Here is a 13,669-nt window from a genome sequence, read left to right on the forward strand (position 1 = left end):
CAAAATATTGACACTTTGTGCCCAATTTGGACATTTTCACTTAGGGGTATACTCACTTTTGTTGCCAGCGGTTTAGACATTAATGGCTGTGTGTTGAGTTATTTTGAGGGGACAGCAAATTTACAGGTAGGTCCCTTTCACACGGGGCAGACCAGTTTGACGCGCTCTGCTTGCTCAGCAGGGGATCGATCTGCTGAGCAGGCAGATGACAGGTCCCGCTCTCCTCTATGGGGAGATCGGGTGAAAATGGACCGCCTGTCCAGTTTTTCATCCGCTCCGACCTGCTGGACGGATGGCGAACGTATCGTCATTAGTCTGTATTCAGCGGATTTTGTCACATCGGATGGCAGGTGTCAGCGGACACATATCCGCTGACCTCCATCCTTCCCCAAAGAGGTCAATGGGTTACCCAAATGGGTACGCCTGAAAAACAGACAGGTGGACCCGATCAGTCCGATTTGTGTGAAATGGGCCTTATACAAGCTGTACACTCACTACTTTACATTGTAGCAAAGCGTCATTTCTTCAGTGTTGTCACATGAAAAGATAGAATAAAATATTTACACAAATGTGAGGGGTGTACTCACTTTTGTGAGCTACTGTACATATCTATAAATATTTTTGCAGAGACCCTAGAAAATAAAATGTTGTAATATTTTATGTCACGCCATATTTGTGCAGTGGTCTTTCAAATGCAATTTTCAAGCACAATAGTTGCCCTATTTTTTTTTGTATAATGTGAAATATGACAGGTCCTCTTTATAGAGAGATCTGGGGTCAATAAGACCCCAAATCTTTTCTTTACCATTAAAAATAAATAAAAAAGTTAACATTTTAGAGTTCAAGAATAAGAAATATTCCTGGTTTATGCCCGAGAACCGGAAGGGATGTCAGATGTCACTCCAGTCCTTCAAGACCATTGAGCTGAGTGGTGGCCATCTTGTCTTCATTCAACTTCCGGCCAGCAAACAGCCAGGCTTACCAACGGCCCTGGTAAGCTCAAAAATTACCAGGAACTGGCGGGGGGGGGGGGGGGGGGTGGGGTTTAAGGTTTTTAGGGGAAACTCTGCCACCACCACCTATAGAAGGGATCTTGCTGCGAATCCGCTGGGACCACTTTTAAAATCGGAAAGCCGGACGTCTAAGGAGAATAAAAAAAAAAAAAAAAACACTATACCAGGGGTTATGGCAGCTGGCTGCAGCCATAACCACTGTAATGTCCAAGTCATATCGTACATTCCCAGGTAGTCGTCAAGTGGTTAATGACGCATTAACGAGGTCCCATGAGACCACAGGGGATGGGTTTGGGAATAAATGCTGCAAGCATGCTCTGGTTCTGTTGAAGTTTCCCCAACACACACAATATCTAACAAGAGTCGAGAGACAATTGGCTGTATACGGCACCAACCACTGCATAGCATCACATGGGAAACCTTGCCATGCGTCATTAACTGCTGGTGGTTGCTATGGAAACAATACCATGCCATGGGTGCAACGATTGTCACTAGGGTTGCACTGACATTTATGAGATGCTTTTTGGTTACGTACTCGCCGATACAGGGTACCGAATACCTTTGTAGTGCAATTTTAAGCCATACAAAATAATTGGGCTCAAATCGCACTGCAAAGGATCCCGTGCAATTTCCCGCACTGTTTCTGCGTGAACCCAGGCTTGTCACAAGAGCGGTGCAGGATACCAAATGCGATTCAGACAGGAATCGTAATGGTATCTGAATATTTGCACTAGTACCCCGTGTATCAGTGCAATCCTACTTGGCACCAACAGAAAAGTTTACCAAACACGGGGCTAGAACAGGTGGAGAGGAGTCACATCACTTCCTCACTGTCTGCAGCCTCAGAAGTGCGATCCCAATGCGGACCCGGGCTTCAGAGGCATGTTTAAAACTTCCCATAGAGCGCCAGCATGGTGCCATTGGAGCAAAAACAAGGTGAGGATGTGAATTGGGGAGGGGGGGGGAGACCACAAGTCTGATCAGGAGTAAGCCTATCCTCAGCATGGCTACCACACCGACATAGTGATACAAAGTATCAGATGTCGCCCCATACAATACACCGATGACCGGACAGCAGCCGGTATAGTGGGAGAAGGGGCCATTCTGGCTTATAGGACAAAGAAAGCCAAGAATCTCCGTACTTAACTCCCAAGATGAAGATTAGTTCAAATATCTACTGTAGGGCAGCTTGGCTCAAATAAACTATCCAGATGCCACCCGCTGATGTCACCCATCCCTCCTTTACCTCAGCCAGAGAGTAGCTTGTATTCAAACTCATCTCATTCCTGGAGTTCTTCTTCAAGTTGTTCAAACAGGTGGAGTCCAGTGAGGGCTTAAAGGGTAAGTTTACCTTTTCACAAAACAATAAGGTGAACTTCAAATAGCCTGGCCCTCCTTTCGGTATATTGGCAAGTACACAGCCCCGGAAGGGAGTATCCATTGTAATGGTTGCAATGGCACCCATTGGTCAAGCACCACATCTGAGATGGCTTCTTTGGTAAGAAATTCTAGAAGAAAGAATTGTATCTCATTGGTCAAGTGCAGTCAGATGGTTTTGCTGACTAACGAACACTTGGCGCTGCGAGCATTTTGATGGGTACTCACTACACCAGCAGCACGGGTTCAAGAGAGGTGGATGGGATATTTGGAGTTTTTTTGTGAAAATGTGAAGGAACTCTAAATATTCTGCCCATCCCTCTAGATCCTGTGCTGCCTGTGTAGTGGTCTGTATATCATACCCCGCAATACACAGTCCTGGGGTGAGTGTTCATCGTAATGCTCATGCCATGTGACTGCTAACCAACAAGAAGCATGTCTGAGGAACCTTCCTGTAAGATGTCCCAGAAGAAAGAGGTGCTTCTCATTGGTTTTTGATAGACACTTTCCCCCGTGCGGTTCCCTACACCAACAGCATGGGGGCACTATGGCCATTTTGTGTAGCAAGTCCGGAGGAGTGGCCAGGATATTTGGAGTCAGATCACTTTCACAGACCTCTCTCTTTAGTCCTGTTCATCTCCAAAGGTCTAGTCAACGATCGACTGTACTGCCAGCTAGAGCTGCACAATTAATCGTCAAGAACCGTTATCGTGATCTTGACTAAACTGTTCACAATTGTCACAATTCTTTGTATGCAAAGAATTCTCTGCTCTTCAGCCCTCAAAAGAAAGAAAGAAAAAAAATTTATGTTGCAAGATCGACAGAGAATTATGATCTTTTTATTCTAAGCAAAAAAATTGTGATTCTCATTTTGGGCAGAATTGTGCAGCTGTACTACCAACTCACCGATAACAACCTTCCTGAGCCCTTACAGTCCAAAATTCAACCGCATGGAAAGGGTCCTTCTAAAAATAAAACTCACTAACCGCTAAAACCAAAAGGCCACCACTAAATATTTGTACTATTAGAGCTCTCTGCAGCCTTTGACACAGTTGACCACTCTACTTCCTTGGCCTCCGAGGCTCGGCTCGCCTATCCCAGCACACCTTCAACTTCATCTCCTCTGTCCATGGTGTTCCCCAACGCTCTGTCCTAGAGTTGCCACCTTATCCCTTTAAACCCGATCACATATGAATTACAAAAGTTCTGAGGCTAATTTGCAGATAAGGCACCAATTGAGTTTAATTAACACCTTAATCAGACACAGAACCTGTGTAATATACCGTATATACTCGAGTATAGGCCGACCCGAATATAAGCCGAGGCCCCCAATTTACCCCCAAAAAAACTGGCAAACTTATTGACTCGTGTATAAGCCGAGGGTGAGACATGCCTGTCCATCCCTGTGTGTGTGTCCGTCCATCCCTGTGTGTCCGTCCATCCCTGTGTGTGTGTCCGTCCATCCCTGTGTGTCCGTCCATCCCTGTGTGTGTGTGTCCATCCATCCATCCCTGTGTGTGTGTGTGTCCATCCATCCATCCATCCCTGTGTGTGTGTGTGTGTGTGTCCATCCATCCATCCCTGTGTGTGTGTGTCTCCATCCATCCCTGTGTGTGTGTGTCTCCATCCATCCATCCATCCCTGTGTGTGTGTATCCATCCATCCCTGTGTGTGTGTCCGTGTGTGTGTGTCCGTGTGTGTCCGTGTGTGTGTGTGTGTGTGTGTGTGTGTGTGTGTGTGTGTGTGTGTGTGTGTGTGTGTGTGTGTGTGTGTGTGTGTGTGTGTGTGTGTGTGTGTGTGTGTGTCCAGCCTACCTGTGTCCCGAGCCTTTGTCCCGAGCCTCCGTCCCGTGCCTTGCCTCCGTCCCGTGCCGTGCCTTGCCTCCGTCCCGTGCCTTGCCTCCGTCCCGTCCCGTGCCTTGCCTCCGTCCCGTCCCGTGCCTTGCCTCCGTCCCGTCCCTTGCCTTGCCTCCGTCCCGTGCCTTGCCTCCGTCCCATGCCTCCGTCCCGTGCCGTGCCTCCGTCCCGTGCCCTCTTCGTCGGCGCCTCGGCGGCCATTGTAAAATTCAAAAGCCGCGCCTCCGCCTTCGCCTGTGATAGGCGGAACACTGAATTTCCCAGCAGCCTGTGTTCCGCCTATCACGGACATCGTCTCATCCTCGTCAGTAGTACGAAGATGAGACGATGTCCGTGATAGGCAGAACACAGGCTGCTGGGAAATTCAGTGTTCCGCCTATCACAGGCGAAGGCGGAGCCGGAGGCGCGGCTTTTGAATCATAGAATGGCCGCTGTCTGTCTGCTCGACACGCTGATCGAGCGGGCAGACAGCGATGACTCGAGTATAAGCCGAGGGGGGCACTTTCAGCCTCAAAAAAGAGGCTGAAAATCTCGGCTTATACTCGAGTATATACGGTATGTGTTTGGTTTTAAAGGGATGAGGAGGCAACCCTACCCTGTCCTCAGACCCCCACTATGTTCTCTCTACACTTCTTTCAGTTGATGGCCTCCCATGTACCCAATACCAACTCTATGATGGAACCCAACTCCACTTTCTCTGCCCACCCCATCATCTCCTCCAGCATCCCTATGGCTGTCCCACCACTTCTTACAATTCCATCTTTCCAAAACAGAACTCCTATTTCCTCTCCCCCGTGTGGCCTCCTGCAACTTTTCCATTGAGGTCAGCAACTATTCTTCCTTCTCCTCATACCAGGGTGCTAGGTGTAATCCTGGACTCTGACCTCTCCTTTCAGACCCACCTTCAATCACTGTCCAAATCTTGCAGCCGTCACCACTGTGACATTTCCAAAATACGACCCTTCTTAAAGTGGTAGTAAACCCGCTAATGTTTTTTTTTTTTTTTTTGCCACCTGCAAAGCAAAAAGGCATAATGAGCTAGTATGCACCACATACTAGCTCATTATGAAATACTTACCTTAGAACGAGGCCCCGACATCTGGCCCGATGCACGCCGAGGGAGCTGACATGCTCTCTCAGCGTTTCTTCCGGGTATCGCGGCTCCGGCGCTGCGAGTGGCCGGAGCCGCGATATCGTCACTCCCGCGCATGCGCGCGGGAGATTTCATCCCGGCCGGGCCCGGCCACTGCCGGGCTTTCAGCTGAGAATACCCTTGTGCGCATGCGCCGCAGTCAGCGGCGCATACTGAGGGGAATATCTCCTAAACCGCACAGATTTAGGAGATATTTTTTTTACCTACAGGTGAGCCTTATTATAGGCTTTCCTGTAGGTAAAAGTAAAAAAAATGAGTATACAACCACTTTAACCACTTCAGCAATTTATTCAGCCACATGTCTTTAGTAAAAAAAAATGTCAATAAGCGTATATTTTTTGGTTTGCGCAAAAGTTATAGCGTCTACAAACATTTTCTGGAATTTACACAGCTTTTAATTTATGACTGCCTATCTAATTTCTTGAGGTGCTAAAATGGCAGGGCAGTACAAACCCCCCCAAATGACCCCATTTTGGAAAGTAGACACCCCAAGGAAATTGCTGATGGGTATGTTGAGCCCATTGAATGTTTATTTTTTTTGTCCTAAGGGATTGAATAATGACAAAAAAAAAAAAAACTTTTTACAAAAAGTTGTCACTAAATGATATACCGTATATACTCGAGTATAGGCCGACCCGAATATAAGCCGAGGCCCCCAATTTACCCCCAAAAAAACTGGCAAACTTATTGACTCGTGTATAAGCCGAGGGTGAGACATGCCTGTCCATCCCTGTGTGTGTGTCCGTCCATCCCTGTGTGTCCGTCCATCCCTGTGTGTCCGTCCATCCCTGTGTGTCCGTCCATCCCTGTGTGTCCGTCCATCCATCCCTGTGTGTGTGTGTGTGTCCATCCATCCATCCATCCCTGTGTGTGTGTGTCTCCATCCATCCATCCATCCATCCCTGTGTGTGTGTGTCTCCATCCATCCATCCCTGTGTGTGTGTGTCTCCATCCATCCATCCATCCATCCCTGTGTGTGTGTGTCTCCATCCATCCATCCATCCATCCCTGTGTGTGTGTGTCTCCATCCATCCATCCATCCCTGTGTGTGTCTCCATCCATGTGTGTGTGTGTGTGTGTGTGTGTGTGTCCAGCCTACCTTTGTCCCGAGCCTCCGTCCCGTGCCTTGCCTCCTTGCCTCCGTCCCGTGCCGTGCCTTGCCTCCTTGCATCCGTCCCGTGTCGTGCCTTGCCTTGCCCCCGTCCCGTCCCGTCCCGTGCCGTGCCGTGCCTTGCCTCCGTCCCGTGCCCTCTTCGTCGGCGGCCATTGTAAAGTTCAAAAGCTGCGCCGCCGCCTTCGCCTGTGATAGGCGGAACACTGAATTTCCCAGCAGCCTGTGTTCCGCCTATCACAGACGTCGTATCATCCTCGTCCGTAGTACGAGGATGATACGACGTCCGTGATAGGCGGAACACAGGCTGCTGGGAAATTCAGTGTTCCGCCTATCACAGGCGAAGGCGGAGCCGGAGGCGCGGCTTTTGAATAGAATGGCCGCTGTCTGTCTGCTCGACACGCTGATTGAGCGGGCAGACAGCGATGACTCGAGTATAAGCCGAGGGGGGCACTTTCAGCCTCAAAAAAGAGGCTGAAAATCTCGGCTTATACTCGAGTATATACGGTATTGCTCACACATGCCATGGTTATATGTGGAATTGCACCCCAAAATATATTCCGCTACTTCTCCTGAGTACGGGGATACCACATGTGTGGGACTTTTTGGGAGTCTAGCTGCGTACGGCACCCCGAAAACCAATCACCACCTTCAGGATTTCTAAGGGTGCAAATTTTTGATTTCACTTCTCACTACCTATCACAGTTTCGAAGGCCATAAAATGCCAAAATAGCACAAAACCCCCCAAAATTACCCTATTTTGGAAAGTAGACACCCCAAGCTATTTACTGAGAGGCATGTTGAGTCCATGGAATATTTTATATTTTGCCACAAGTTGCGGGAATATTACAAACTTTTTTTTTTTTGCACAAAGTTGTCACTAAATGATATATCGCTCACACATGCTATGGGCACAAGTCAAATTACACCCCAAAATACATTCTGCTGCTTCTCCCGAGTACGGGGATACCACATGTGGGGGACTTTTTGGGAGCCTAGCCGCGTACGGGGCCCCGAAAACCTAGCACTGCCTTCCGGATTTAAATATAAAATGCTACCAAAAAAAACTGTTAGCGATCGCAGGGATCAGGCCTGACTCTGCGATCGCTGCAGTTATGCGTTTAGTGTTTTGTAAGTGACAGTGATCGATCGATACTGCAATTGGGTGGGCTGGGCAGAGGGGCAAAACGCAGGTGCCAGCAGGTATCTGGGCTGATCCCGCTAACAATGCGTTTTTTTGGAACCCTGAACTGCTGGGGACGCTAGTATAGATCTGATCAGATCAGATATTGATCTGTTCAGATTCTATACCACTACGGGAGGTGTATGCTTTGCGTGTGGGTGTTAGCGGTACTGGCACTAACCTAGCGCTGCCTGGGGCGACGCAGACCCTGACCCTAAAACCTAATTGATATCACCCGCCGGGTGATCAGGGGGTTAAACCTTTATTGGGTAATAAATGGTGGGTGCCCTGATGCTATAAAAAGCAAACTAACTAACCAGTCACCGGTGATCAGTGGTGAAAGGGTTAACTAGGGGCAATCAGGGGGTTCAAATTTTTATTAGGTAGTATATGGGGGTCCCTGGCGCTATATAAAAACCTGACGGGGAACCTAAATAACTGGCTAACCAGCGTCACCAGTGACACTTATACTGTGATCGCTGGTGAAAGGGTTAACTAGGGGCAATCAGTGGGTTAAAACCATTATTGGGTAGTATATGGGGGTACCCAACGCTATAAAAACAAGGCGGTGAACCTAAAAAAATAACTAGCTACCTAACGACACTAGTGACACTAATGCAGCGATCAGAAAAACGATCGCTTAGTGACACTGGCAAAAGGGGGTGAAAGGGTTAACTCTAGGGGCAATTAGGGGGTTCAATCTTTATTGGGGGGTGATAGGGGGCTACCCTGGACCTAACACTAACTGCCCTGACATTTTTTACTCTTACAACTGACACTGAATGCAGTGATCAGTAAAGAAATGATCAATGCAATCAGTGACACTGTGACTGGGGGGGGGGGGGGGTCAGGGGGCGAGGGGATTGTGTGCCTGTGTGTACCTACATGTCAGTGTAGTGTTTTGGTGCACTTACTTTTAGTCTTCTCCTCGTAGTCCAGTCAAAAAGACCGCCCCGAGGAGAATGACATCACTTCCTCCTTCCTGTGTAAACAATACACAGTGGGAGGAAGCTTCTCATTGGCCAGGAGCGATCCAGAGGGGGTGGCCAGAAACCAACGGCCATCCCCTCATCACGGATCGCTCCTGGAGCGAACCGGACCGCCGTATCCAGCGGGAGGGGGTCCGATCGGACCCCCCACCCGCTGGAAGGCAGGCACGTACATGTACGTGCTTATGCCTGCCTGTGCCATTGCGATGACGTACAATGGCAATACGGCGGTCCTTAAGTGGTTAACCAACACACCAAGATACCAATCCAATCCCTGGTTATCTCACCTCCACTATACAACTTCCTTCTAATAGATTGACCTCTACACAGGAACCCCTCTCCTTCAGTCTATCATGAATGCTGCTGCCAGATTCCTCTACCTTACCAACCACGCAGTGCCCTCCAACCCCCCCCCCCCCCCCCACCAATCCCTTCACTGGCCTCCTCTGTATCTTCCACCCCCTCTGTCAACTACTAAGTGTCCTCCACCCCCCTCTGCCAATCCCTCCACCGGTCTCCCCTCCTCTCTGCCAACCCCTCACTGGCCTCCTCAGTGTCCACCACCCTCTGCCAATCCCTTCACTGGTCTCCTCTCAGTGTCCTCCGCCCCTCTCTGCCAACCACTCCACTGGCTTCCTCTCAGTGTCCTCCACCCCCTCTGCCAATCCCCCCCCCTGGTCTCCCCTCAGTGTCCCCCACCCCCCTCTGCCAATTCCCCCACTGGTCTCCTCCACCCCTCTGCCAATTCCCCATGCCTCTCTGCCAACCCATCCACTGGCCTCCTCTCTAATGTCACTGGTGATTTCAGTTAATCAGTTCCCACCCAGCATCAGTTAGTGTCAGATTGTCTGCCGCACTGTCAGTCCCAATAGAAGTTATTGATCACTGCCATTACGTGTGTGTGTGTAGTATATATATTATAGTCCTCACCTGCTGCCCCGATACATCTCTATGGAAAAGGCGGGGGGTCGGCATTGGTAAGGGGGGGGGTGTCCTCACCTGTTCCCCATACATCCCAATGGGGGAGGTGGGGTCAGGACTGGGTAAGGGGGTGCCCCCTCACCGGTTCCCCCATTCACCCCTATGGAGGAGGTGGGGTCAGAAAGGGGTGTGTCTTCATCTGTTTCAGGATACATATTTTAGGGGAGGTGGGATCAGGACTGGGTAAGGGGGTGTGTAATCACCTGCTGCCCCAATACATCCCAATGAGGGAGACAGGGTCAGAACTGGGTAAGGGGGTGTGTGAGCACCTATTCCCCCATACATCCATATGGGGGAGGTGGGGTCAGGGTTGTGTTCTCACCTGTTCCCCCATATATCCCTATAGGGGAGGCGGGATAAGACCTGTGTAAGGGGGTGTGTTCTCATCTGTTCCCTTGGGGGAGGCAGGGTTAGGACTGGGTAAGTGAGCTTTTCCTTGTCTGTTTTCCCATTCATCCCTATAGGGGAGGAGGGGTCAGGACCAGGTAAGGGGCATCCCAATAAGGAGAGGTGGGATCAGGGTTGGTAAGGGGGTGTGTTCTCATCCGTTTCAGGCTACATCTGTATGGGGGAGGTAGGTCAGGACTGGGTAAGGGGGTGTGTCCTTACCTGTTTCCCAGATACATCTCTTTAGGGGTGGATTTGATTTAAATCATCATTTTTAAAGAGCAACTGTCTTCTCTGTCCCGCAGTGACTCACCGACAGTCCCATTCATTTTAATGGGACGGCTGGTGACGCGGCAGTGACACAACAAGGTGAGGGGCGTGGCGGCAGCAGGTGAGTGGATGCCCGCTAACAGGCGCTGCCATGATGGATCTGAAATGATGCGTGCTCTTTAAATGTAAGGACCCATTCTTGCTGGTAGTTAGAATCTTTAATATTTGCAAACAAAATGAAGGTTTCCTATTTATAATAAGAGGTCAGTTTAGTAAAACAGCCATATCAGAACTGATCCAATCATACAATTTGTAATGTACATAGATGTGCAAAACAATTGGATAAAGGAATATTCCCGAACTTTGTTTTATCTCATGGTTACTGTGACATTGTGTAAATGCATCAATGCAATGCATGTTATCTCAGCTTGCAGAGCTTGGGTTCATTGAATGAGTTTACCAAAAGTGTAAATATTGCAGAATATACAGCCTCATGCAACATAACTAAGCTCCATTTCATGCTGAACAAAATGATTAGTGTATCCTAAATAGAAAACTATCTTTATATAGATTTTTTTACTTCAAGAGCATTTTATTAAAATAAAATTTGATAAAAATCCAAAAAGAATCATTGATTTTTATCCACCATGATCTCTATGGGGGAGGAGGGGTCTGGACCAGGTAAAGGGTGTCCCTATGGGGGGAGGTGGGGCCATGATTCCTATACATCCCTATGGGGGAGGCAGGGTCATGATTGAGGGGGCATGTCCTATTCCAATACATCCCTATGGGGGAGGTGGGGTCAGAGTTGGTAAGGGGGTGTGTTCTCACCTGCTGCCCTGATACAGCTCTTATGGGGGAGGAGTCAAAACCAAGCAAGGGGAATCCCTATGGAGGGAGGCGGGTGAGGACTGGGTAAGGGGGCGTGTCTTTACCTGATGCCCAGACACATCCCTATGGGGGAGGTGGGATTATGATTCAGAGGCATGTCCTCTTTCTATACATCCCTATGGGGGAGGCAAGGTTATGATTGAGGGGGTGTGTCCTCTTCCTATACATCCCTATGGGGAGGTGGGGTCAGGACCGGGTAAGGGGGCGTCCTCACCTGCTGCCCAGACGCATCCCTATGGGCAGGAGGTGGGGGTTATGATTGAGGGGGCGTGTCCTCTTCCTATACATCCCTATGGAGGATGCGGGGTTAGTATTGAGGGGGTGTGTCCTTTCTATACATCCCTATGGGGGAGGTGGGGTCAGGGTTGGTAAGGGGGTGTGTTCTCACCTGCTGCCCTGATACAGCTCTTATGGGGGAGGAGGGGTCAAAACCAAGCAAAGGGAATCCCTATGGGGGAGGCGGGGGAGGACTGGGTAAGGGGGCGTGTCTTTACCTGATGCCCAGATACATCCCTATGGGGGAGGTGGGATTATGATTCAGAGGCATGTCCTCTTTCTATACATCCCTATGGGGGAGGCAAGATTATGAATGAGGGGGTGTGTCCTCTTCCTATACATCCCTATGGGGAGGTGGGGTCAGGACCGGGTAAGGGGGCGTGTCCTCACCTGCTGCCCAGACACATCCCTATGGGCAGGAGGTATTATTGAGGGGTTGTTTCTCATACACATCCCTATGGGGGAGGTGGGGGTTGTGATTGAGGGGGCGTGTCCTCTTCCTATACATCCCTATGGAGGATGCGGGGATAGTATTGAGGGGGTGTTGTCCTTTCTATACATCCCTATGGGGGATGTGGGGTTATGATGGAGGGGGCGTGTCCTCTTCCAATACATCCCTATGGAGGATGCGGGTTAGTATTGAGTGGGTGTGTCCTCTTCCAATAAATCCCTGTGGGGAGGCGGGGTTATGATTGAGGGGGCGTGTCCTCTTCCGAAACATCCTTATGGGGAGGTGGGGTTATACCCTCTTCCAATAGATCCCTATGGGGAGGCGGGGCCAGGACCGGGAAAGGGGGCGTGCCCTTACCTGTTGCCCCGGATACTGCTCAGCACGCATTGGACCAGCTCCAGGTAGGTCCTGATGACGTCAGCCCATCTCTCGGAGATGTGTGGCTCCCCCTGCTGGTCGGTGGTGGGTGGTGAAGCTCCCCCGGCTCCTGCGCAGCTCTCTGCGCCCACGGCCAGGTAATTATCGGCGGCGAACTCCACCCGCAGCTCCCTCACGAAGCCGCCGCACCTCCGCAGGAGGAAGTCGAGGCGCGGCCGCTCGGCCAGGGAGAGGCGCAGGCTGAGGCGGAGCTCGGGCCACAGAGCCGGGTAGAAGAGACATTCCCGCCAGTGAGAACAGGCCAGGGAGGCCCGGAGCCGGTCCGGGGCCGGCAGGAAGGAGAAGATATGAACGACCAGCTCGCTGGGGAGGGACGAGGCTCCCACACCCCCGCACAAAGCCATCAAGACACACAACCCGGAGAGCGCCGCCCGCGGCCAGCACTCCGCTCAGCAACAACAACAACTCCGCCCACACAGGAGGCGGGGCTTCACAGGAACTGTCCACTACACGGGGGCGGGGGGAGGAGAGCTTCACTTCATTCACCGCCTTCCTATGCCGACACACACTGCCTTAATTCCACCGATAACAGACCTTCCACCACCGACTGCGGGCGGCGACTCCACTTCTCAACGTCGCCCAGGCCCCCTTCATAAAACCGGACACCCCTCTATTCACACATGGTATCTTCCGTCATCACTAGCTCTGTTGTCGGGCGATACCATTTTACCAAAATAGTGGGGGTACGCTGCCCCCCCCCCCCGAAAAAAAAATTACCGACAGCTCATGGTTTTAGACCCATGGAAACTAAACTAACCAGTTGCTTTGAATATCTCTCCATGAAGTCCTTGCATGTTCCTAGAAATACACTCTGCAGACATGGTACGTTCCAGTCATGGCGGTTAGCGTCACGCTGTGGTGTTGGAGTGTTCCACTGTGACCCGGAGGGGTGTAATAACGCGATGATTTTGTTCTGGCAGGTACGTTGTGACGATACGGCTCAGCTTCCCCCTCCCCACCGTGTACCGGCAGTCTAATACGTCATAACCGCAACGTTTTCGCTTCTAAGTAGTCGCTTTACACCGAAATGAAAATTGTCACCCCCCTTTTTTTTGCAAATGTGGTATAGTCCGAGAAGGCAATGGCTGTTGAAACTGCGTTGTTAGGTCATACCATTTCCCGTCCGCATGGGGGTGTTCATACAGTGTTTACCGAGATGTCAAAGGAGCTTTCCTGTAATGGTGGCCTCGAGTTGGTGAACAGAGGGGGGCGTGACAGCGGGACTCCCCCATGTGTAGGTGGTACGGTCCGACACGGGTTACTGCTGCAGCTGATGGGGAGGTTAAGGGGCAA

The 13,669-nt window shown here is 50.5% G+C and overlaps 1 protein-coding gene across 3 annotated transcripts in view; it reads right to left on the reverse strand.

Annotated features, from left to right (window-relative positions):
• The window catches only part of FBXO33 (F-box protein 33), a 34,362-nt gene extending 21,561 nt beyond the window's left edge, over positions 1-12,801 (reverse strand). For all 3 annotated transcript variants that reach the window (XR_013269943.1, XM_077466722.1, XM_077466723.1), the window contains exon 1: positions 12,296-12,801. Coding sequence is in view for 2 of the 3 variants with exons in the window: in XM_077466722.1 (XP_077322848.1) it covers positions 12,296-12,720 (425 nt within the window). In the remaining variant the exon portion in view is untranslated. The remainder of the gene's footprint in view (positions 1-12,295) is intronic.
• Positions 12,802-13,669: the final 868 nt, after the last annotated feature.

Source organism: Lithobates pipiens, unplaced genomic scaffold (assembly GCF_037356315.1).
Source record: "Lithobates pipiens isolate NorthernLeopardFrog02 unplaced genomic scaffold, aLitPip1_a1.2 Scaffold_37, whole genome shotgun sequence".
Taxonomy (NCBI): domain Eukaryota; kingdom Metazoa; phylum Chordata; class Amphibia; order Anura; family Ranidae; genus Lithobates; species Lithobates pipiens.